The sequence below is a fragment of the Metarhizium acridum genome (assembly GCF_019434415.1).
Source record: "Metarhizium acridum strain ARSEF 324 chromosome Unknown scaffold_555, whole genome shotgun sequence".
Taxonomy (NCBI): domain Eukaryota; kingdom Fungi; phylum Ascomycota; class Sordariomycetes; order Hypocreales; family Clavicipitaceae; genus Metarhizium; species Metarhizium acridum.
Window position 1 is genome coordinate 122,201 of NW_027094039.1, and position 24,353 is coordinate 146,553.

At 44.1% G+C, this 24,353-nt stretch overlaps 4 protein-coding genes across 6 annotated transcripts; 2 read left to right on the forward strand and 2 right to left on the reverse strand.

The window, feature by feature from the left end:
• Positions 1–695: 695 nt before the first annotated feature.
• On the forward strand, positions 696–3,919 carry MCA1_5 (Ca(2+)-dependent cysteine protease). Of its 2 annotated transcripts, XM_066121215.1 has the most exons (7): positions 696–1,852; positions 1,946–2,057; positions 2,132–2,231; positions 2,301–2,687; positions 2,784–3,222; positions 3,454–3,623; positions 3,687–3,919. In XM_066121215.1, exons 1-7 carry the CDS (start codon positions 1,773–1,775, stop codon positions 3,710–3,712), a joined length of 1,314 nt encoding a protein of 437 aa, XP_065973570.1. In that variant the 5' UTR covers positions 696–1,772; the 3' UTR covers positions 3,713–3,919. The 2 variants fall into 2 exon arrangements, with proteins under 2 accessions (XP_065973570.1, XP_065973571.1); XM_066121216.1 differs by having other exon boundaries at positions 696–2,057.
• A 293-nt stretch (positions 3,920–4,212) lies between these two features.
• Positions 4,213–9,079, reverse strand: J3458_018734 (uncharacterized protein). The gene is made up of 2 exons (XM_066121217.1): positions 9,074–9,079; positions 4,213–9,012 (listed from the first exon to the last, which is right to left on the reverse strand). Exon 2 carries the CDS (start codon positions 8,517–8,519, stop codon positions 4,779–4,781), a length of 3,741 nt encoding a protein of 1,246 aa, XP_065973572.1. The 5' UTR covers positions 8,520–9,012; positions 9,074–9,079; the 3' UTR covers positions 4,213–4,778.
• Positions 9,080–9,499: 420 nt separating this feature from the next.
• Positions 9,500–12,133, forward strand: J3458_018735 (uncharacterized protein). 2 transcript variants are annotated; one of them, XM_066121218.1, is made up of 4 exons: positions 9,500–10,278; positions 10,364–10,541; positions 10,600–11,711; positions 11,801–12,133. In XM_066121218.1, exons 1-4 carry the CDS (start codon positions 9,869–9,871, stop codon positions 11,973–11,975), a joined length of 1,875 nt encoding a protein of 624 aa, XP_065973573.1. In that variant the 5' UTR covers positions 9,500–9,868; the 3' UTR covers positions 11,976–12,133. The 2 variants fall into 2 exon arrangements, with proteins under 2 accessions (XP_065973573.1, XP_065973574.1); XM_066121219.1 differs by having other exon boundaries at positions 9,500–10,541.
• A 15-nt stretch (positions 12,134–12,148) lies between these two features.
• On the reverse strand, positions 12,149–14,126 carry J3458_018736 (uncharacterized protein). Its single transcript, XM_066121220.1, has 5 exons — positions 13,806–14,126; positions 13,627–13,721; positions 13,470–13,572; positions 13,010–13,400; positions 12,149–12,946 (listed from the first exon to the last, which is right to left on the reverse strand). Exons 1-5 carry the CDS (start codon positions 13,959–13,961, stop codon positions 12,399–12,401), a joined length of 1,293 nt encoding a protein of 430 aa, XP_065973575.1. The 5' UTR covers positions 13,962–14,126; the 3' UTR covers positions 12,149–12,398.
• Positions 14,127–24,353: the final 10,227 nt, after the last annotated feature.

The following is a 24,353-nucleotide window of genomic DNA, read 5'->3' on the forward strand; positions in this document are numbered from 1 at the left end:
GCATCTCGGGTTGCGAATGCTCAACATCTCCAAGACCCCTACGTCCCAAGGGTCCAGGGTGTCGCCAGTTGGGTTGAGCCACATTGAACCACCTTGGGCACGCCCAGTTCATGCAAATTTATGCAATCCATGCTCGACTTGCTCCGGCGTCAGCGCCCTCGTTTGGCATGTGTCCAATATAGTAATACAGTGAGCAGACGTGATGATGATCCCTGTTCGACTGGATCGACCGGCAAACGAACTAGAACCTCTGGATAGGTACCTACAATACGGAGTAGTAGGTACACGATATCAGAACATTGAACATTTGAACATGCAAGTATTTGGACGTTCTGCCAACTGGGCCGTTTCAAAGCACTTGAAAGGATCCAATCAAACCAGAACTCGAGACACTAGTAAACAGCCACGGGTCTACGACCATTGAAGCCTGCATTGACATCAATTGATGTGTACATGTGCTGGCCCGGGTGCTGTTGGGGGCTCCTCTCCACTATCAACACTGACCAGCCCCGCTGACTGGCCTGGCCTTAACTTAGGTCCTGGGCCGTCTGCATCCCGGGTGCATGTGCGGCTTTGGCGAAATGCATCCATGCATGCAAAATGTCCGTCGTCCAGCCCGATGTTGCTCTGGCACTGGGCCATCGTCATAATTCGTGCTTTTTTTTGTTGTCCATGTGTGGTTGTTGGACAAGGAGGGAAAAAAAGGATACCCAACCTGGCTCCCCTCCATGGTCGTTCGTTCGTTCGTTCGTCCCGTCTACTCCGTAGTATATCTCGGTGCTCATCGCCCGTCGCCTGCCGCCCGTCGCCAGCTGGCAATGCCGAACGACATGCGTTGACGCCAGCTAGCTTGAGCCCTTGAGCCACAGACACCAGACCAGACATATATTATTGACTTCCAAGGTTGTTGATCACATTTGGCCCGTTGACACCACCGCTCGGCACACACCACCAACCACCTCGTCCTTCTCGCACTCTGCATTCTGCGCACTCGTGCTCACGCCCAAGTCTCACGCTGACCGTTACCGTCTCCATCTCCGTCTCTATCACCCTCCTCCATTAAGCCAAGCACAGCCCGTCCTGGGGCGCTGGGGCCTCGCATCTGCCCTTGGACCAGTGCATCCGTCATCGTCGGCTTTCCTCAGCCAGCTTCAGCGTTGCCCGTCTTCTCAACTCGACTCTGCTTACTTTGCTCCCTCGCGCTGCTGTTTACTTTCGCCCTCGCCAATACTCGCACCCCCTCGTCGTGCAACATTAAAAGCTCAACTGGCCCTGTGCTCTGTGCCCTGCGCCGCTGACCGCCCATTCACGCGTCTCCCTACCCCAGGAAACAGCAGCCACTTCGGCCTACAAATCATATCCACTCCATCGAGCTTGGGTTTTGGGTCGTGATCAACACCGCTACCCGTCCGACCCGTTCACGCCGGGCCTTTTTCCTCATCCTCCTGCATTGCATTTCTCGTCGTCCGATATTGCAGCGTCAGCAACATTTGTTGTGTGTCTGTCTGCCTGGTGTGTTGATTTCTGGAGCTCGCAACTCGCTTCTCTCGAGCAACTTTATAAGCCGCGTGCTGGTCAATCCCCGATCTCCGACGTTTCATCTCCCGGCCAGACGCTAAGCGCCAATCTCGACCTCATCAGCTACCATCCCCACGCAGGGCAACACCTTCGACCGCTCACAGCCCGAGCCGCTACTGAGACGTCATTAAAAGGTGCAAGCTCGAGTCCAAACTCCGTGTATCCAGCATCGCAAAGCAACTCGTGAGCTTGAAATGTCCGCATATCCGGGCTACGGCGGTGGGGGCGGCTACGGCCCCCCGCCATCATCTCAGTATCAGGGCAACTACTACAGGTAATTACACAAGTTTAGTCGTCAATTGTCGACTCTCAGCACCGTCGCTTTTACAACTATCCGGTGCTGACATAGGTGATTGACTTTGGGCAGGCCGCAACAGGGCTACGGCGGATACCCTCCTCAGGGCCAACCATCTCCCCAGCCTCAACCGGGCTACGGTTATCATCAACAGCACCCTGCCCAACAACAGTATGCATATCAGGTATGCTCAAGTCAATGCCAAACAGAACATCTGTCTTCTGTCGACTTGCGTGGCTTACATCGCGTATTATATAGCATCATGGCCCTCCACCTCCCCAACAGTATGCAGGCCACTACAGCCCTGCACCACCACAACCACAGCCTGGTTACGCTTCTAGACCCGGACAAAGCCCTGGTATGTGCTGTGCTTCCCGGGCCCCCCTCACCATGTCATAGGTGCAAGTTTTTCTCACAGAGACGGCAGGAATACCTCCGCCGCAGCAGCATGGTGCCTACAGTCCTCGGATGAGCGGACCCCCAGTTCCTCCGTCCGGTTTACAGCATTTTGGCGCGGGCGCGCCTCAGGGTTATTCGTTTCAGTATTCCAACTGTACCGGCCGTAGGAAGGCCCTTTTGATTGGCATTAATTACTTCGGCCAGCGTGGCCAGTTGCGAGGTTGCATCAACGACGTTCGCAACATGACGGCCTACTTGGCGGAACACTTTGGCTACAGACGAGAAGACATGGTGATTTTGACAGACGATCAACAGAATCCTATGAGTCAACCCACAAAACAAAACATTCTCCGTGCAATGCACTGGCTAGTCAAGGATGCCCGTCCGAACGATGCGCTATTTTTTCACTATTCTGGTAAGACCCTTCACTCCTGCGCAATCTACCCACGAGGTGGCCGAGCGGTGATGATTTGAGACGTTTGGGCGTTGGGGAACTGACGCTGTTCAATAGGCCACGGCGGTCAGACAAAGGACTTGGATGGTGACGAGGCGGACGGCTATGACGAAGTTATTTACCCTGTCGACTTTCGACAAACCGGTCACATTACAGATGACGAAATGCACCGAATCATGGTTCGGCCGTTGCAAGCCGGCGTGAGACTAACAGCGATTTTCGATTCGTGCCACTCTGGAACTGCTCTTGATTTGCCGTATATCTACTCAACCCAGGGCATTCTCAAGGAACCAAATCTCGCCAAGGAAGCTGGCCAAGGCCTACTTGGCGTCATATCTTCATACAGCCAAGGCGACTTGGGAGGAGTTGCAAGCAACATCATGAGCTTTTTCAAGAAGGCCACCAGCGGAGAAGATGCATATGCTCGTACCCTCGCCACCAAAACTTCTCCTGCTGATGTCATCATGCTGTCCGGTAGTAAAGATGACCAGACATCGTGGGTCTACCTGTTTCTTTTTGCATTCCCCCATGCCCTGCAGATAGCTGCCTGGTTTCCTTTTGACGGGATAAGGATGCAGTTAGCTGCATCTCGCTCACCTCCGCCACCGCCACCACACGAAGCGACGCGCGGGGACTAGTCCTCCAAGTTTTTCGATTTGTCTATTACCAGACTAGAAGTTTTCTGAGGACACCACGGAGATGGAACCTAAACTAACGCGTCGTATAGTGCCGATGCCACTATCGCATCCCAAGCTACGGGAGCCATGTCTTGGGCTTTCATGACGGCCCTCAGGAAAAACCCCCAACAGAGCTACGTGCAACTTCTCAATAGCATCAGAGACGAACTGGCCACTAAATACACGCAAAAGCCGCAGCTGTCTTGCAGCCACCCGCTGAGTACATATCACCGAATCCAAGCCCCTTCGGCCTGAGGAAGGCATTCCTAACCTAATGAATTAGATACGAATCTCCTTTTCGTCATGTAAATAATGATGTCGCGATATAGTGTGGCTACATTGCGTAGTATGCTGTACGAGGAATAATGGGATATTTGGAATTTTTGAAAGACGATTTTGTTTTCCTGCTTATTACAAAATTATGATTCTCATGCTGGTATTGGGAATGGGACAGGTGCATCAGTGGTCGATATCCTGGGGTTCAAGGAGAATAATCTTCTTAGGACGATATTATTGCATTACATTCTTTGTTTTATTCGTGGGTTGGATGTTTTACTCCAAATTCATTCGTCTGGCATTGAAGAAAAGGTTTTGGGGTTGGACGACGGGGTTGGCTAATACTACTCTGGCATTTTGTTCAGCCATGCCTTGGAAAGTTATAAATACAGTAGCTGTGCTATCGTTGAATTTGACACACATTTTGTTTTTCATTAAATTGGCAAGAGAAAAGCCAGTTCTCTGTGCGATTCACTCTTCACCATCTCACGTCGCAAGTCGCAAGTCGCAAGTCGCAAGTCGCAAGTCGCAAGTCGCATTGTGAAAATGAATCTCATAGGTCAGTAGTATACGGTGACGTCTTGAAACCTTGAACTACAGACTTGCTGTACGCAACTAGCTTCTCCATGAATACATGCCAACGCCTTTTCCTACATGCCCGGTATTTGTAAACCTAAACCATACTATCCAGAAAACGTCCTTTTGTCGTCATGTGTATCATTGCAATCTAACCACGTTTGCAATAAGGTGTTAAAAAAAAAAAGAGAGAGCCAAGTGAAACGTACGTGCCTGCTAATGAAACCAGCCAATGATGAAAAAAAGAAAACGTCCCTCTCATGCATCCATTCGCACAACTTTAAACAGTCGAGATCTCTTGACGCGTCGCTGGTCATCCCTAGCCGCGACCAACTTGAGACGAACCTGCTCTTGTTGAGCCCAGTTGCGGGAGGCGATGCGCATGCGAGCAATGAAGCGAGCCATTGTGAGGAACGGTCGAATCGATGTCGGCTTTACCTTGCCGAAAGCGAGGCCGTTGGGGGCAGCGGGCAGGGCTAGAGGCTTCTTGCTATGCAGAAGATTGGTGCGGATATGCTCGAGTTCACGCAGCTGTGCTTTGTTGCTGTGCGGCGAAAAAGGTAATATTGTTAGTAAACTGGACAAGTAGCACAAGAATCAAACATGAACCACGAGGAACAAAAGAAAGGGGCGTAGGAAGAACCAACCAAGCGTTGGCAACATCAAGCTGCAGCTGGATAAACTTCTTGGCATATGCGGCGTCTGATCTGAGCGACGCCTCTCGCTCCCAACGAGCCTGCATCCATTCCATTTGCATCACCATGCCCTTGAGTTCCTTCCTGTGGCGCTCTTCAGCTCCCTCGGCAGCTCGAACAAGTGTTTCAAACGCGTGGTTGTCGCCATCCAGTGTCTTATCATGTCGTTTCGCGACAGCACGTCCATCATCCTTCCCTGATATAGGACCGCTAGTCGCCTGTAGTAGCTGAATGTCCCGTTGCAGCTTCTCGGCGCTCATGCGGAACGCCGCTCGCTCGCTACGTGCTCGTTCCAATTTGCGTCTGAGCGATACTTCAGCAGCAGCAAGGCCATCAATAAGTTCTTGTTGTTGCCTAACGTCGTGCTCTAGATTTTCAATCTCAGCCTGCCTCCTTTTAAGGTGTTGTCCCTGCTTGCTATTTTCTGATTGCGAGGCAATGGCCGCGTTTCGTTCTCGTTCCGCCTTGTCCAGCTTGTGTCTCATACGACGCATAGCCTTTTCATTTTGTGCCGCCGCTTCTTCAGCTTGTTGGTTTGCTTCTTCAAGAACTTCTTCGAGGACGAGTTTTTGATCTTCTAGATCGCTCATCTCCTTCTGCAATTGCTCAATTGCCTGAGATGCCATTCGCTCCGACTCAGCAGCCTGTGATTTTAATTCATCCAAAGCTCGCTGAGAATTGGCTAGCTGTTGCCTTGCAACTTCAGAGTCAGCTGTAGACTTGGCTGCCGAGCTAGGAGGTGAAGCCGCCATTTGGGAAACCTTGCTTTCATGTAGCTGCCGCTCTAGCTCCGCAATTCGCACATTGAGGCTCCTGATGGTATCACGATGAGCCGCCTCTTTTTGCATGAAATCAAGTTCTTTTTGACGCGACGCGGACAAGTCTCTTCTCAAGATCGACATATTGCCAACATCGTCGCCATCGTCGGCTGTTTGTACTTTGACTAGCTGATCCTGGTAATCTTTAACCCGCTGCTCCAACTCTCGTATTGTACGCCGAGCAGAAAGAACTTCTTGATTGTTGAATGGAGTTGCTGTCGAGGATTTTGTCTTGGTCTGGAGCTGTTGAACTTCTTGCTTGAGACGGTCCTCAAGCGTGGCGACTTTTACAATCTCGTGCTCGAGGGCCTTTTCGGCTTCTTTGCGCCCTTCGCTAAGCGCTTTGTTCTCATCCTTGAGGAGACGGACTTCGTTATCAAGCTTGATTTTGGCTGCTCTCAGATCAAGACGTTCTTGGTCTACTTGCAGGGTATCGTCTTCCTGAGTGCCATTTTGATGCAATTGTCTTTGGAGCTCATCCCGTTGTGCTCTTGTTTCCGCTAAAGATGATTGAGCCGAGCTAAGCTCCGCCTTGAGTCTGGTAATCTGGTCCTGGAGATACTGTGAATCCCGTACTATTGCATCGCGGCGACCGGGTGTCAACTGATTGTTGCTCTTCGATCGTAACACCTCCACCTCATTTTCTAATGCGACAATCTTGTTCACTTGTCCCTGATAGTCGATCTGGGTTTGTCGGAGCTCGTCCCTGACAGTAGAAAGCTCATTTCGCAAATTGGTGAGCAATGCTTGTCGCGTTTCTAGAGCATCCTGGAGGTCGTCAATTTGACGAGCCATCACGGCCTCCTCGCTTTTATGCCGTTCCATTTCACTCTCCATGGCTTTCTGCAAGGTGGACTCTTTGTTTGACAAGTTTCCTTCCGCTTCGCGAAGACGCTCGATGGTTCTTTGAAGACCTGCAGCCTTCTCCTCGGCTCTCTCCCTCTCAGACACCAAAGCTTGCTTCTCGTTTTCCCATTTTTCACTATCGTTATCGTAAAGATTGTCACGCTCGCGAACCTCGGCCTGCAAGTCTGAAACGGCGTCATTCAATCGTTCTAACTCATCCTGATATTGTTGCCGCAAGTCTTTTTCGATCTCCACCGCATATTCCCTCTCGTCTGACACGTTTTTCTGTAGCTCCTCGACCTCCCTTTCCAGCTGCTGCACGTTACGCTGAAGGGCCTCGGACTCGACTCTCAGTGTTTCGTGCCGCACCTGTAAAAGATCCTTCTCATCTGCAACAGCAAGTAGCTCTGCTTCGAGCTCCCGAACTTTAGTTGAATTGTCGTGCTGCCCTCGTCTGATTTCTTGTTGCTCGTTTCTGAGTTCAACCACCTCAGCCCGGAGCTGCTCATTTTCCTCATTTGCACCAGCCAGCTCCTTTTCCAGGTCTGCGTATTCCTTCCCAGATTTATCAAGCTCTTCTTGCAAGCGGGATACCTTCTCTTCAACTTGCCTTGACAGGCCCTTGGTCACCACAGACTTATTAGCCATTTCCTCTTGAAGCTCCTCGAGATCACTTTCGGCTCGATCTTTTTGAGATATCGCCTGATCTACCTTCTCTTTGAAGTCTTCGACTTGTTCCTCTAGTCGACGAATAGTGAGCTCAAGGTCTTGAATAGTCTCTCTGGCTTCTTCCAATTCCTCATTCTGGTTCTCTGCACCTTCCAACTCACTCAGTCTCCTCTGAGCTTCCCTTTGCTTGTCTTCGGCGGCATCAAGTCTGTCTCTAAGATCATCCAGCTCATCATCTCTTTCCGTTATCAGGCGATCCTTTTCTCGCAAATCTGCTTCTAGGTCTTCAATGTTGTCGCGGAGTTTTTCCAATTGGTCTTTGTCATTATGACTCTGATCCACTTGCTGTTGCAGTGCATCAATGTCGGACTTTTTTTCCTCCAGGGCCTTGCGCAGTTGTTCAAGTTCCAGGCGCTGGCCTTCGTCATTTTGCTTTCGCCTTGCTTTTTCTTGAAGCTCTTGCATTTGTTGTCGATAGGCTTCAAGGTCCCGCTTGGCTGCTGTGACATGCTTCTTATATCGGTGAAGCTCTCGTTGCATTGTTACTTTATCAACTTTCAACTCTGTGTTTTCCTTCAGGGCTGCTTCGCTGAAGCCGGGACCGGCCTTTCGCAATGCTTCTTCGAGGAAGTGAATTTTCAGCTTTAGGCCGAAGTTTTCCTTCTCAATCCTATCAATGACGTTTTCTTGTTCGCGCAGCGACAACTGGTTGCCATCCTGTAATGGCCCTTTATCCCCGCCTCTCCGAGGCTGCATAGCCAAGGGGGTGGAAGCAACACTACTACTTTCGAGCTGGGGTAGGGTGTTGTCGAGAAACGATTGGCTTCGAGAGCCCAGATAGACGGAACTGTCCACCCGTGGTATGGGAGTCATATCGTCCTCGTCTATCCTATCCAATGCTGGCGCATTCAATGCAGTAGTCCCATTTTCCTTGCCGTTTTTACGAGCATTCCGTCTTGCGGAGAACTTAAGCATGGGAGTAAATTCAGCCTCTCCAAGATTTTGGGGTAGATTTCTGCGATCTGCGAGCGGCCCTCTTTGGCGTGGCGTTCGCAGACTGACTCCATTCGAGCGTCCGTTGCGAAGCTGTTGGAAGAAGTCGCCATCTTTTCCTGGGGACTGAAAGGAGGCTTCTTGGGAGATGTCGGCAAAATCGGGCTGCCTGCTAAGATATGTAGCGTCACCGACGTTCGTTCGAGGCGTCTCGAGCGCGCCGCCAAACCCTGGTTGGACCATGGTTGTGGACGATGAGAATGTGGTTAGGAGACTTGGCGGAGATGACGGCGTGTTTATACCGAGATTGTTTTCATTGGGGACTCAATAGCTTCTAGCATTGGCGGCGGGATTGGCGATGATGGGAGCGAACGATTGTGGCACCTTTTGTCTTTGGTCGAGATCGTCAGGCGAATTATGGCTGTCACCTGCCACTAGAGGGGAGAAAAACTAGCTCCAGGGAAGCGAGCAGTGAGTGCGCGTATGCGTTATCGGGTGACGTATCCGTTGCGAAATAGACAAATCAAGAGTCCAACCCGGCCTCAAATGAAGGATTAGAGAGAAAAGCGAGGCCTCGAGCCTGACTCTTGCCAGCAGGGCATTCAACAGGTTGTCGCGGTACTGCGCACTCAATGTGCCGGTCCCATGAGATGCTGGCACCGCGTTGGGTCTTTGTTTACTTGCTACCCTGTTTGGGCTTAGCGCAAAACACCAGGGTGTGAGTGCTGCCCGCAAACTGGGGTTGTTGCAAGGTCAATAACTACTAGTGCAAGGTACCTAGGTACGGGAGATCTTACTGTGTGCAAAGGCAAAGGCCTGTGTAGCCAATCAACTACTGTGATATTTTCCTAGCCAATGACACGGCTCGAGCCACACCAAGATTCCGTTGCACCAACTCAATTTTGCACCGGTATATGCGTCTCAAATCATATCTCAAGTGCTGGGTTGAGGCCAAGCCGCAGATGAGAAAGTACAGGTAGCTTCACCTCACCGTGTCCCGTGGGCTGACATCGGAGCTACTGACGCCAACTGGTCTATCCAACTGGGAGCCCAGGAGGGCCTCGAAGTCGCACAAGTCGCACCAGACGACAGGTCGCAGACGTCGCAAGAGTCGCAGAAGTCTCAGCGGAGAAGTTGCAGCCTCGAGTCGAGACTCGAGAGACGAGAGACGAGAGGCGAGAGGCAAGACTGTGGAGAGGTCGGAGGGCATAGTGCGGCCGTTTGCTTTACACACGTTTCTACGGCTCGCCGCGTTTGCTGCCGGGTCCCTCGTCGAAATATTCAAAGGGGGAGACGGAGAGCTTGTTTCTCATCACGAAAACAGGTGTTTCTGCTGCCTGCTGCCTGCTCCCGCTGGTGCTGGTGCTGCGTGTTTGCCCAAAGTGCTGTCATTGACGACCTTGGCTCGGCTGCCCGCTACCAAAGTACCCAGTACAGAGTGCAGAGTGCAGAGTGCAGCAGTACAGAGAGCTGATTGTCTGGTCCTGGCGCGACCTCGACTCCTGCCGACTCCCGCTGCTGCCCCCTTTGCTGCCCCTTTGCGGCCCCTTTGCTGCCCCCCTCAGCGCCGTCACCCTTCCACATGGGCTGCCATGTCGTTGGACCGAGTCCCAGACGAAATCATTCAGCACCTGCTTCATTATGTTTCGCCTGAGGATACTTTGCAATGCTTCCAGCTGCTATGCCACCGCTCCTATAGATTAGCAAATGAGGGCCTGCTCTGGAGATATCATTGCTGGAGCACCTTTAGATACTGGCACCCCGATCACGGTTTTGGCCAAAAGCTGCGCGCCGCCGTGGCAAGTGTCGACTGGAAGCACTTGTTTCTGCTGAGGACGCGCAGGAATCGGACTGTCTCCCAGCTTCTTGACACTATCCTGAAGACCAAGGTTGGCCGTTTAAAGAGGATCGAGAGAATCTGCCGCCTGGGGTACGATGCCAAGGATTTTCTGCTGGTGCAATGTCACGCACCCGAGTCCGCGCCGGACGTTCTAGCGAGAAGGTGATTAGCCAGTTCTACCCTCCCTCTCACACACAAGCACGGAGACAACGAGTGATCGTGATAATTAAAACTTTTTGACTACTAGATATTTTAGCAATGCCATACTCGACAGTATTCACCGGAGCATCGCTATCGAAGAATGGCACAGGCTTGGGCTGGACCGCGACTCCCCCCCTGCACAAGTTGCCGCCCAGAGACTCGAGAGAGCCCTCGGCGCCTTTGACATGTTCGTGTTACACGACCAGCCCGGTGACCTCGATGACGTACGTCCTCATTCCAACTGCTTTCCCCCAGTCGGCGCTGATTTTTGACTTTGCCTAGATTTCTCAAATGTTGGACCATTTGGTCATCCAGTTTCGAGCTACCTGTGCTAATCTTGCCGAGCTCACAACTCGAGAGACAGCTTTGGCGCTGAATCGGTGGATGCGTGCCAATAATCTCACCGGCCTACAGAACCCGGAAAGAAATTATCGAAATCTTCGAAATTGCCTGATAGGCCAGGCTTTGCGACATGAAGACCATGAGTCCATTCCACTAATATCCAGCGCCCTCTTTTGTTGTCTTGCCGGACGGCTGGGGCTCAATGCTCAATGCTGTGCCTTCCCCAGCCATGTCCACGCCATTGTTTTCGCTCAGCCCGGACAAACCTTGGACGGCGATGTCGTTGATAGCTGCCGCGAGCAACTCGAGAGGATGTATCTTGACCCATATGGGCTCGACAGCGAAGTCCCCGCGTCCGATCTGCAGAACCTCCTAGCTCACTATGGATGGCAAACCAGCACAGATGCCTTCTTAGCTCCTGTTCCTCCCATATCAATGGTTCTGAGAACGGCTCAAAATATCAAGGCCACTTTTGCTAGAATTCTGGAGTTGCAGGAAGACGCTCATCCAGAATTGAGTCAGCTTCTGCGTGGGAACAACGCAATGAACGTGGACGCCTCCCTATACTCAGCCATGTGGGCATCCCTGATGCTGACGCCTCCTAACACTTTCGAATGGGACGACAGATTAGCAAGCTTTCTACGTCGATTTGCCGGATCATGGCCTGAAGATGCATGGCTAGTGGAAAAATATCTTTCGCCCATGTATAACAGCTTTACGCCACTTCGTGATGGCTTTGCTCGTCATATCAATCGCGGCTTGGGGGATTCGTGGGATCACTGGCGTCTCGTGCGAGACAAAGACGACCTCATTCCGCCTGTTTCCCGCAGAGACTCAGACGGCAACCAATCAGTCCCGTTCAAGATCGGTCAGGTTTTTCGACATAGACGTTACGGCTGGATAGGTGTCATCACGGGCTGGTCTGACCAGAGCACGAGGCGTTTGCCCGTGGCAACATCTCGAGACACAGACGATGAGGGAGACGCTGGCGATCCAGGCGGGCAGCCACGCTTCCCTATTCGGCCGCCGAATCAGTTCTATTTCATGTGCTTGTAAGAGCCAGATTCACTTTCCTTGTCCAAGTCGCAGTTCCGCTGCTCTTTTATTTTCGAATGCGCTGACACTCAACGTTTCGCGGAAGTCCGAGCACTGGCTCTGAGCCGCATGTAGTAGCTGCGGATAATATTGAGCTCATACACGATTCTACGAACATTGATGACAACATGTTTCCCATGGCTGGCAAATTTTTCAGGCGTTTTGATCCAGAATCGTGCAGATTCGTTTCCAATATCAAGGAACAATATCCAGATGACTAATGACTTCAGTTCAGTACGTGGTTATGAACTTGGAACGGCCGTGTTACAGTGGTAGATGCGCACTTTGCAAGCGAGATGGAATTTTGGTGAGCATTTCAAGGAGTGGGTTATCATGGGCGGGCAAAATTATTCCAAATGGGCCGGTAAAAAAAAAAAAACTTATGGACAGCTTGGCCAACATCAGTGTCTCGATTTGTTCTTGCTTTCTTTTATAAGCTGTCTCAATAAGGGTGTTGGAGGCGGCAGCCAACGCTGACTCTATTTAGGGAGGAGGGTTGATTCTCTATTTTTTTTTCCCCTCGGCACAAGCTGCTCAAAATTGAGATATCCCATGCAGCCTGCCTTGGGCCATCATATACACCAAGATGCTGTATGATTCATGAACTCTTGAAATTCCCTGCGAATGCACAACATAGATGTTCACTAGGTCATTTTGATGATATCCTCCAGCACCCCCTTTTCTGCTAGCTTCTGTACCCAGCAGTGTAATGCACTACCATAATCCCGTCTACGGCCGGTGACCCGACGCTCGTCCTCTTCCATGACGATTAGCTCGGCGCGAAATTCACCAACGGCAGCTCTTGCTTCTGCGCAAAACCTCTGGTAGAGCTGGTAGGCATCTGGGACCTCCCAGTCGGAGCGTGCCGCCGCAGCCAATAGTTGGGGTGGTATCTCGGCATTCTGAATATCCGAATGGGTCAGGTTAAACTCGGCGAGTTGAGCTTGGTTATCCATGTCCAGGACCGGCTCCTCCCCCGATATCAACTCGCTGAATGCCGCGCTGTCCGCCATACGGGATCTTATATAATCCAATGCCGCTAGCATAGTGGCAATGGTTCGGTTGTGTTGTAATAACGGGCTGCGGCAGACGGCCAACAAATTGAATGAGAGCTGGCTGTCCTCGTTCTGAAGCATTCTGGCCTCTATCTGCGGCCTGGCAATGGTGGTCCAATCTTGGGATTCTTGCGGTCCTATGGGCAAGGCGCGTTGACAGTTAGATTTCATGGCCATGACATCGGGATGAATCGTCTTACCGAGTTTTAAAGGATTTCTCCTCAGACCATCCAACTCCCACACGTATCCACCAGAAGGAACATAGGCAATAAAGTGATATCCGTACTCCTCGAGGGACGCCTTGTTGCTCTTTCTTTTCTGCTTGCCCGCTTTTCTAGACACTGCCTTCTTCTTGGAATCACTAACGTCGTTCTCCAGACACAGGTCCGCATTGAGTTGATCCATGCGCCTCGTGAAGGAGTTGTGGACCTTGCGAATGAATTTATTAGAGCTGATGCTGTGTCCCCGAAGAGCAGTACAGAGGTCCTTTGTGGATTCTTTGAAGCTCTTCAGTTTCTCACCAAGATCCAGGTTGTCGGCGTTCATGACGATGTTTAGCAGTGCAACAGTGGCGCATGCATTATTGGTAGTCTGCACTTGGCCGTTAGTAGGTGATTTGGCGAAACCCGAGTGAGAGAGGAGGAAGGGGTGGGATCTTGCCTGGTTCGCGAACCATATCTCGCTTTCTGTGGTGGTGGGTTGCTCGTCTTCTTCATATCCAGGGCCGTATTGGAACAGAAATATCAGGCCAAAGACGGGTTTTCTGTCATGGCGTCAGGCTATCGCTGCTGTGTCTTGAAAGAGGGTATTCACCCACGGCAGGGCGTCCAACGAGGCTTGATCAACTGTAAACAGCTCTTGGATTTTGACATGTTTGACACCCAAGTCTCGAAGAATGATGTTGAAGAATGCCTTTAAAGGCAATGATTAGCAAACGGGGCAAAACGTTTGGGTGCTGCAGCTCGGCGGTCGTTGGGTGATTTTGCAAACACGCACCGGTTCGGATTCCAGCTCGATCCACCCCTCCCATTCTTCAATCTCTTGTGATGTAAGAGGACTACAAGCCTCCTCCAGAAGCTCGCGAGGAGGCACGTCAGGAGAATCTATGTTTTCTAGTGCTTTGCGTTTTGGGTTCCGCCTCGGTCTGTCCATTATATCTTGCTCATGTGGAGTAAAGTGAAGATAGATGTCTCTGTGTCTTTATTGGGCAGGGCAGGACAGGGGAAGATACGTGCACATTCGTAAGACAGGGGAGAAAGTAAAATACTCAAGAAACTCAGTGGTGAAGAAGTGCCCTTGGATAGGCGAGTTATTGCAGTCTATGTACACTGTCGAAGCCGTCATGTCGACATGCCAGCCTGGATGCAATTTAATTGCGGGCAAAAGGTGGGACCCCACCAGGTGAATACTAATAGGTACCTGCCTAATGCGAGGTACTTTGTCAATACTTGGGCGTGTAGGTACCTCCTAGGTACTCGTGCCCGCCCCACTATTTTAGGCGTCTCGTTTCACTCACCACCTAAAGGTGGTGCTAGACAGCAAGGCGAGCCACCTACTAAGGCGAGCTACTTCATATAAAATGTATATATAATATATAAAATAAAAGGAAATAAAATACTTATTATAATATTTTAAATTCTATTAAATATAATAAATTTAATTATATTATAAAAATTAAATTTTATAATTTTATATTTTCTTATTAAAGAAATATTTAAGTTTTAAATAAATATATAAAATTTTACTATTTTTATAAAAATATTAATTAAAATATATAATAATATCTTTTAAAATATTAAATTATTCTTACAATATAATATAATATTTATGACGTTTTTTCAATATAATATTTACTTTTCCATATTCATCCTATCTCTTTTCCCCGCATTTTCCTCTCTTCTCATTTCCTCACCCCGTTTTTCCCCCCCCTTTCTTCCTTTCCTTTCTTCCTTTCCCCTCCCTTCTCGCCCTCTCTCCCCCTCTCTCCTCTCTTTTTCCTCCTCTTTCTTCTCTTCCTCCGCTTTCCCCTCCTCCTCTCTTTCCTCCTTTCCTCTTCCCCTTCCCTTCCTCTCCCTCCTTTCTCTCCGCTTCTCCCTTTCTCTTCTCTTTTTCTCTTCTCTTCTCCTTTTTCCGTCTTTTCTCTTTTCCCTTTCTCCTCTCTTCTCTTCTCTCCTCCCTTTCTCCTTCTCTCTTTTCCTCTCCCCTTCCGCCCCTCCCCTTCCTTTCCCCTCTCTCTCCCCCTTTCCCCCCTCTTCCCCCCCCTCCCTCCCCCTTCCTTCCCCCCTCCCCTTCTCTTCTCTCTCTCCGCTCTTCTCTTCTCTTTCTTCCGCTTGCCGTCTCCTCTCTTCTCCTCCTTTCTTTCTCTCCTTCTCTCTCCTTTCTCTCTTTTTCTCCCCTCCTTTTCTCTTTCTTCTTTCCCCTTCTCCCCTCTTTTCTTTTCCTTCTCTTCTCCTTCCTCTTCTTCTTTTTCCTCCCCTCCTTTTTTTCTTCTCCTCGTTCTCCTTTTTCTTCTTTTTTCCCCTCTTCTCTTCTCTTCTTCCTCTCTCCCCTTCCCTCCCTCCCTCTCTCTCTATACCTATAAAGTAGCCCGCTGTTACGAACGACACTGCACGAGAGACGGGACGGGACCGCACCGGCTAGGACAGGCATGACCCGTAGGCATAAGAAAAAGGTAAGGGCACGTAACTAGCTACGTAACCTAAAAGACGATTAAAGAGGTTAATATTTAAACGTATTAATTAAAAAGAATTAAATTAATTAAATCTTAAGCTAATTAATTAGGGTTTAAAGGGATTAATAGTTAAGCTAATTAATTTAGGACTATAATAGAGAAATAAATAGGTACTTAAAGAGAAGGTATTCTATTATAATTAGGTAATTTAATTCTTTATTAATTAATTTAAGTAATAGTCTTATTATTAAGAGTTATACTCTTAATAGTCTTATTATAATATTACTTAAAAGCTACTTTATAGTATTTAATTTAATTTACTTTTTAAGAAATAAATTTATTATACCTTAAAATCTAAGCTATTATTATATTTTAATTAATTCTATTTAATAAGTTACCTTAAAACTTTAAGTAATAATAACTTTTAAGATATTTACTTTAAGTGAAAAGACTATTAACTTTAAGAAGATAATAAAGTACCTTTATAATAAGATTACTAAAATAAAGAAGTAAAATTAATAGCTTTTTAAATAATAAAATAACCTTTATAAAAAGATTAATAAGTAAGAAGAGAAACTTATAATAGTTTATAGAACTATACCTATAACCCTTATAAATACTTATAATATATTAAAATTTCTTAAACTAGAATTATATAATAATTATAAGAGAGATATAAGAAACTTTCTTATATAAGTGTAACGGTGGCTTAGGTTCTAAGGCACAGTAGGTCTGTTTCTTAGGAAGTAAGTCAGGTTGAATGCTACAGAGTAGCTTTTAAGCAGTATCATAATAAGGCCGTTAAGAGTATAACTCTTAATAGTAAGACTATTGCTTAGATTAATCAATAGAGAACTAGACTATCTAACTATAGGAATACTTCCTCCTTAAGTACTCGTCTATCTCCCTATTATAGTCCTGGATCGATTGGCTCGACCATCGATCCCTTCGAACCTTGATCGACTAGCTTGAAGTTCGGTCGGTTTGATTCTCCCTGGTCGATGTGTTCAAACATTAACCTCTTTAATCGCCTCTTAGGTCACGTGGCTGGTCACGTGCTCCTGCCTTCTTCTTGTGCCTACGGGTCGTGCCTGTCCTAGCTGGTGCGGTCCCGTCCCGTGTCTTGTGCAGTGTCGTTCGTAACATTATACCCCTCCTCTATTAGTCTTATCCTTAAGGCCATCGAAACAGGCCGGCTTAAGTGTCGTGCGTTTTCTTCCTCCCATCATCATATACCATCATATCGACTAACCGTGTCTCAAAACAGCGGTCTAAAGCTTTGTCTACTTCTTCCCTTCGCCGGGATAACCTTCTTTCTACGATAATTAATAATTCGTCTTTATCCTTTATAAAGGCTTACGCTCGCTGCGCCCGTATAGGACTTCCCTAATATAAAGCCTCCGTTTCCGATTTAAGTCGTTATGTAAAGTGTGTGGTGGATAAGTAAGGGAATTATAATATTACGGGGGTAACCCCTTAACAGCTTCGCAGTATCGCGGATTAATATTACAAGCTTAAGAGGGAGCTTAAAGAAGCTAAGGAGCGTGCCTTAGCCAAGAATTAAAAGGTCTTGCGTTTACGAAAATAAAAGAAATTATGGTTTAAGAAAATAATACGTGCGGTTACGCGTGGTATTAATAACGTTAAAGAGTTGGAACGTGTGGAACGTAAGGAAGCGGAACAGCTTTAAAAGACTATAGAGGTTCTTTCTACTCCTTCTAAGGATCTAGATCCTATTTTAGTTCGTTCCTTAGATGCTAAATTTAGTATCAAGTCGTTAGACGGTGCTTAGGAGATTAATTAGGATACGTTTCTTAGGAATGAAACTGTTTAAGCAACGTCGAGTAGTTCGTGAGATTTTTGGCTGGTTCCCAGGTGTTTTTGGAGTTTAAATATCCCTTCCATTTAACGAGATAATAACAATTCTTTGTGTCTCCCCGTGCTTTAAGTATCCGTTCAACTTTGTATTCGTTAGTATCTTCCATTGTAATGTTTATAGCAATTATAGATTCATCTAGTGCTTTCTCTAGTAGCAATATATAAAATATGGGATAGATTCTCATTCCATCTAGTAATAATAGTTCGTAGTTAGTATTCGAGATTTTTCGTTTAATAAGGAATAGTCCGATCTTCTTCCAGTTAAGTTTATCGCTAGGTCGCTTAGTTTTAATGTTTTTGCGAATAAGGTATACTTTATATCCCTTCTCTAGGATTAGCGCTAGTAATCTCTTTCTGTCCGCGTAGTGTTTCATTTAGTTCTACAAAAATATCCATTCCTATTACAAGTGTTTTTGTATTTCTGTTATTATTGCTACATGCGCTGTAGCTACTAGTGCGTTCACATTTCGTGCCGCGTGTGTCTTAATAATAGGGTTAAATCTATAGTTTGCCTTAAATGGTAACATCTTTATATTGTTAATTTCGGAGCTATTGTAAGCCTATTATGCTAGTGGTAGCTATTCTACCTAATTATTCTGTTGGTAGTTAATATAGCTTCGCAGATATTATTCGAGTATTTGGTTTAAGATTTCTGTTTACCTATCTAATTATGGGTGGAATGCCGTTAATAAGCTTTGTTTTAATCTTTATAGTTTCCATAAGGTATTTCCAAAAGTTTAAGGTGAACAATTTGTCGCGATCTAATATAAGCTTTATTGGTAATCCATGTTATGTAATAACTATTTTAAAGAACATATACGCTAAGTCCTTAGTGTTGCTCGATTTCTTGTATAGAATATAGTAGGCGTATTTTGTGAGTTTGTCCACAATAACTAGGATGCTGTCGTAAGCTACTCCTATTATAGGTTCTTTTAACTTCGATAGTTTAACGATAAAGTCTATTATAATAGTTTACCATGCTCTTTCAGGTGGTAATATCGGTTGTAATTCTCCGTATAGTGCGTGTCGCGCTGATTTTGCTTTATTACACGTGTCGTATTTCTTAATAACTTCTTATACCATTTTTCTGCTTTCTAGGAAGTTATACGATCTTCTTAGCCTGCTAATCGTTTTCCCTACACCCTAATGTCCGTGTAGTGGGTACTCGTGTATTTCCTTAACAAGCTATTCTTAAAGTGTACTAGGAATATACTGCCGTTTATTGTATAAGAAGGTCTTACCTTCCTTAGATAGATGCGTTTTCGTTTCCTAATTATTTAGGTAGCTGTCATTCTTAATGTATGATGCGATCCGTTACATCCATGTTTCATTTGGCTTAACTTACCAGGTTATATTAATTTCTCGGGTGCCTAGCACAAGGTTCCCATTCTTAATAGCGCGTAGTAAGGGTGTATTACTCACTTGCTTATCCGATTTTAAGTCCTCTCTTCGGCTAAGCGCGTCTGCTCTTTCATTTTCGAATCCTTTACGGTATATGATTTCGAAGTTATAATCCGTAAGGGTTTTATACCATCTAATCTGTCGTTTATTTAGATCCTTTGTGGTTAAGAACGATATAAGATTCTTATGGTTAGTATAGACCTTAATTTAATGCTTTGCTCCTATAAGATAGTGTCTCTATTCTTTAAAGCACTTAATAATAGCTATAAGTTCTTTGTCGTGGATCCTATAATTGAGTTTAGGTTCGTGGAGTTTCTTCGAGAAGAATGCAACTAGGTGCAATCTTCCTTAATCATCTCGTTGTCCAAGCTGTCCGCCTAGTGCAAAGTCTAAGGCGTCCGTTTTAAGCTTATAAGGTTTATCTTAATTAGGTGCTTTCAACACAGGTTCTAACGTAACTAAATCTTTTATCTTCTAGAATGCCGTGGCTTTTGGTTCGTTCCATTAGAAGCCAACTTCTTTCTTTATTAGGTTTATAAGAGGTCGTGAAATGTCTCTATATTCGCTTAAGAACTTATAGTAAAAGTTTACGAATACTATAAATCCTCTAACTTCTTTTAGATTCTTTAGTGTGGGCCATTCCTTAATGGTTTTAATCTTATCCGGGCTTATTTGTATTTCTTCGTGTATAAGCACGTACCCTAGAAAGTGCATAGTGTTCTGGTAGAACTAGCATTTTAAGGCTTTAACTAAGAGTTTATTATCCTGTAGAGTTTATAGTACCTTATATACATGTCGCTTATGTTTCTTAAGGGTATTCGAGTAGATAAGGATGTCGTTAAGGTATATAACCACAAACACTCCTAGTTGTTTCCGTAAGATTATATTAATTATTCTTTAAAAGGTTACTAGTGCGTTAGTAAGCCTAAAAGGCATTACTAGATATTCGTAGTATCCTCTACTAGTTTGAAATGCTGTTATCCACTTGTAGCCTTCTTTTATTCGTATAAGGTTATAGGCTCCTTTTAAGTTAAGTATAGTAAACCATTTGGCTTTTCCAACTTTGTCTCTAATTTCCGTTATAAGCGGTAACGGGTATTAATTCTTAATTGTAATCTTATTCAAGTGTCGGTAATCGATACATAGTCGTAGTTTCCCGTTTTTCTTTAGTACCTATAGGATTAGGTATCCTGTTAAGGACTCTAATAGTCTTATGTATCCCTTCTATAACATGTTCTCTAGATACTCCTTAAGCGCCTTGTCTTGCTTAGGGTTCTAAGGATAAATCTTATTAAACGTTAGTTTAGTACCGGGCTAGAGTCTAATCTCATGGTCCTAGCGTGAATGCTCCGGTAGTCCTGTTTTTAGCTCTCCGCTAAATAGCTTGCTATACTGTGAGTATTCCTTGGGAATCTCCGTTGTCTTAGCTTTTAGCTCTCTAGCGATTACATATATTCCTAGAGGCCTGTTATAGTCTAAATAAGGTGCTCTTTGTAGGCCGCTCTCTGCTTCGTAACCGTATCCTAGTAAATCCCATTAAAGTTAGCCGGTTCTCCAATTAACTCGTGAATTACTCGCTCGCAACTAGGGTATCCCTAATATAACATCGTGTTTTAAGATCACTGTAATATCTAGTGTAACTCGGTGTTTCGTGCCTTATATATTAATAAGAAGCTACGCGATCTTCATATCAACTACTCTGTAGCTATACTTTACCGTAGTTCCTTCCACAATTATAAGTTAGTAGGGCTCGTCTTTAGGTGTCTAAGGCAATCGTAATTTATTAACGAGATTTAGCGAGATAAAATTTCCTTGTGCTCCGCTATTAATTATTACCTGGATCTTTCTTCCTATTATAGTCATATTAACCATGAGGTGTGTAGTATTGCCAATGTTTGCAATATATAAAGACCTGTTAGATCTCCGTTAAGGAATCGGTCTTAATTGCAATGACGGCTGTCGTTTCCCGATTTATTAATCCTATCCTCATATCGTTCTTTAGCGCGTTATTCTAGGCGTTATTGTTAGCGGTTGTCTTCTAACGCATTATTAGAGCTTCCTTAGCAATTACTTGATCTACCATCTATGTTAATTGAACTCAGACTAAGTGAGTTACTCGCAGTCACACAGTTTCCTTCCTCGGATTATAAGGGCGTAATCCGGATAGTGTGTACGTTATCCTTAGCACAGTATAACTTCCCGTTTAATATCTTTGAATCGGTTCGTCGTAATTTCGGTTGTATTATAAGGGTTATTCTCCTTCCCTTTTATTCTCGTGGAAACCATCCGCTACCTTACTTGCTACTAAGGTGCGTGTAGTAATTATTATCGTAATAGAAGGTCCAATTAAGGAGTCTATGTTCAATTTTAGGTTCGTCTTTCTTAGTTAAATAATTCTCTTCTTCTTAGATCTGTTCTAGTAAAGGTTCACTTTTTAGTAAGGATGTCTAGTATTCCTAAAAGTTATTGGGTACTAGTTGGGTTCTGAATTCCTAATCTTCATCTAAACTAATGTTATTTACTAACATAGGGCTTCCTTTATTGCTTACTATACTAAGATTTCGCGTGGGTAAGTCTTCTTGGTTTGCGGTATAGAGCTTCCTGCCTTTAGGAATTGGCTTTCATGGCTTTTTCGGGGCTCTACATTTATTCGTAAAGTGTCTAGTCTTGCCATAATTGTAATAAGTCTTCCCCTTTTCCTTATTCGCGGCGTTAAGTTCCATAGGTCCAGCGTGGTACCCGTATGCTATTAATGTTCGGCGTGGCTTGCTACTATTAGGTTTATTAAACCTAGCATATAATCCGAATTTCCTGTGACTTTTTTCGTGACGTCGCTCGTATAGACGGTTATCTGCCTTAATAACCATTTCGACGAAGTCGTTAAATAACTTAGGATAATCTTCTTAATAAATGTTATTCTTCACTTCTTCTTTAAGTCCTTAATAAAAGACTTCCATTTTAGGTTTGGTATTCCAGTTGAGTTTTACTGCGATACGTTTAAACTCCCTAGCGTAATAAGCTGCAAATCCGGTCTACTTAAGTTGAGTAAGCTGTCGTGTAGCTTCTTTATGCTTATTAGGGTTTTTAAATGCAACGAGAAGTCATTCTTTAAAGGTTTCGTAATCAGAGAAGATGTGGATAACTTCCACTCCGGCTTCGGCGCTATGCTTAAGATGTGCGCGGAGGGTTAGCTCCCACTATTCCATTGCTTTCCCAGTCAAGAGGTTGCCAATGTAAAGAATCTGTAACTCAGGTGTCGTGTAGATTTTTTCGTTAACTCGTAGGTAAGCTTAGGCTTATATGAGAAAGTTCCTCACATCACCCTTATAACCATCGTATAATTTAGGCTTGGGGAATTTTAGCATGTTATTATTGTTAATAGAGGATACAGGTGTGAGATTTTAAACTGCTGCAAGTTCCTCTTCTCGTGCCTCAAGTTTTTCGTAGAGATCATTCTACCGGTCGAGAAGCTATCGATTCTGCTTCTCGAGCTCGGTAATCTTGTCATAAAGGTACTTCATTATCTCCCTGGGGTTGGTGGTCTTTCCGCTTAAAGTAGACATCTTGGAAGTCGTTACTACTTAAAGTTTCAAGGTAACTTACTAAACAGGATTAATTAAAATGTAACGGTGGCTTAGGTTCTAAGGCATAGTAGGTCTATTTCTTAGGAAGTAAGTCAGGTTGAACGCTATAGAGTAGCTTTTAAGCAGTATCACAATAAGGCCGTTAAGAGTATAACTCTCAATAGTAAGACTATTGCTTAGATTAATTAATAGAGAACTAGACTATCTAACTATAGGAATACTTCCTCCTTAAGTACTCGTCTATCTCCCTATTGTAGTCCTGGATCGATTGGCTCGACCATTAATCCCTTTAAACCTTGATCGACTGGCTCGAAGTTCGGTCGGTTCAATCCTCCCTAGTCAATATGTTCGAACATCGACCTCTTCGATCGCCTCTTGGGTCACGTGGCTGGTCACGTGCTCCTGCCTTCTTCTTGTGCCTACGGGTCGTGCCTGTCCTAGCCGGTGCGGTCCCGTCCCGTGTCTTGTGCAGTGTCGTTCGTAACAATAAGCTTAAGCTTACCTTTAAGTTAATAAGAAAATTTATAAGACGCTTAAGTTATAGATTCTTTATATTAGTAACCTTTTAATTAAAAAGGTAATAGAATAATAGAAGCTAACCTTTTACGTATATCTTAAGTATAATATTAAAGTTAAAGTAAAAGTTATTTATATTTTCTTTAATTATAAAACCTTTAAAGAATAACTTCTTATTATATTTAAAAACCCTAATAAGTATAAGAAAGCTATATAATAGCTTACTTAACTTAAGTAAATTAGATTTATAGCTTATTATACTAGGGAGTTTAAGTGTATTATAATAAAACTTAACTAAAATACTAAACCTAAAATAAAAGTCTTTTATTAAGGACTTAAAGAAGAAGTAAAGAATAATATTTATTAAGAAGATTATTTTAAGTTATTTAATAACTTTATTAAAGTAATTATTAAAGTAAATAATTATTTATACAAGTAATATTATAAAAAAAGTTATAGGAAATTTAAATTATATACTAGGTTTAATAAACCTAATAGTAGTAAGCTACGTTAAATATTAATAGTATACGAGTATTACGCTAAACCTATAGAACTTAATATTATAAATAAGAAAAAGGGAAAGACTTATTATAATTATAATAAGACTAAATACTTTATAAATAAATGTAAAGCTTTAAAAAAGCTATAAAAGCTAATCCTTAAAGGTAAGAAGCTTTATACTATAAATTAAAAAGACTTACTCACGTGAAATCTTAGTATAATAAGTAATAAAGAAAACTATACGTTAATAAATAATATTAGTTTAAATAAAAATTAGAAATTTAAAACCTAATTAATACCTAATAACTTTTAGGAATACTAAACGCTCTTATTAAAAAGTAAACCTTTACTAGAATTAATTTAAGAAGAAGAAAATTATTTAATTAAGGAAAATAAACTTAAAGTTAAATATAAACTCCTTAATTAAACCTTTTATTACGATAATAATTACTACACACACCTTAATAGTAAGTAAGGAAGTAAATAGTTTCTACGAGAATAATAAGGAAAGAGAACCCTTATAATATAACTAAAATTATAATAAACTAATTTAAAGATATTAAACGGAAAATTATATTATACTAAGAATAATATATATATTACCTAAATTATAACCCTATAATATAAGAATAAAGGGAATTATATAACTATAAGTAACTTGCTTAGCTTAAGTTTAATTAATATAAATAGTAGATTAAGCGATTACTAAGAAAGCTTTAATAATACGTTAAAAAATAACCGTTAATAATAGCGCTTAAAATAACGCGTTAAAGAATAATATAAGAATAGGATTAATAAATTAAAAAATAATAGCTATTATTATAATTAAAATTAATTTCTTAATAGAGATCTAATAGGTCTTTATATACTATAAATATTAATAGTATAATATATCTTATAATTAATATAACTATAATAGAACGAAAGATTTAGGTAATAATTAATAGTAAAGTATAAGAAAATTTTATCTTACTAAATCTCGTTAATAGATTA

Coding starts and splice junctions, on each gene's coding strand:
- MCA1_5 (XM_066121215.1), top strand. CDS start 1,773: ATGTCCGCATATCCGGGCTACGGCGGTGGGGGCGGCTACGGCCCCCCG. Junction 2,058..2,131: donor AACAACAGTATGCATATCAG/GTATGCTCAAGT, acceptor CGTATTATATAG/CATCATGGCCCTCCACCTCC. Junction 3,223..3,453: donor AGTAAAGATGACCAGACATC/GTGGGTCTACCT, acceptor CGCGTCGTATAG/TGCCGATGCCACTATCGCAT.
- J3458_018734 (XM_066121217.1), bottom strand. CDS start 8,519: ATGGTCCAACCAGGGTTTGGCGGCGCGCTCGAGACGCCTCGAACGAAC.
- J3458_018735 (XM_066121218.1), top strand. CDS start 9,869: ATGTCGTTGGACCGAGTCCCAGACGAAATCATTCAGCACCTGCTTCAT. Junction 10,279..10,363: donor CCGGACGTTCTAGCGAGAAG/GTGATTAGCCAG, acceptor TTTGACTACTAG/ATATTTTAGCAATGCCATAC. Junction 10,542..10,599: donor AGCCCGGTGACCTCGATGAC/GTACGTCCTCAT, acceptor GACTTTGCCTAG/ATTTCTCAAATGTTGGACCA.
- J3458_018736 (XM_066121220.1), bottom strand. CDS start 13,961: ATGGACAGACCGAGGCGGAACCCAAAACGCAAAGCACTAGAAAACATA. Junction 13,722..13,805: donor TCGAGCTGGAATCCGAACCG/GTGCGTGTTTGC, acceptor TTGCCTTTAAAG/GCATTCTTCAACATCATTCT. Junction 13,573..13,626: donor GCCTCGTTGGACGCCCTGCC/GTGGGTGAATAC, acceptor ACGCCATGACAG/AAAACCCGTCTTTGGCCTGA.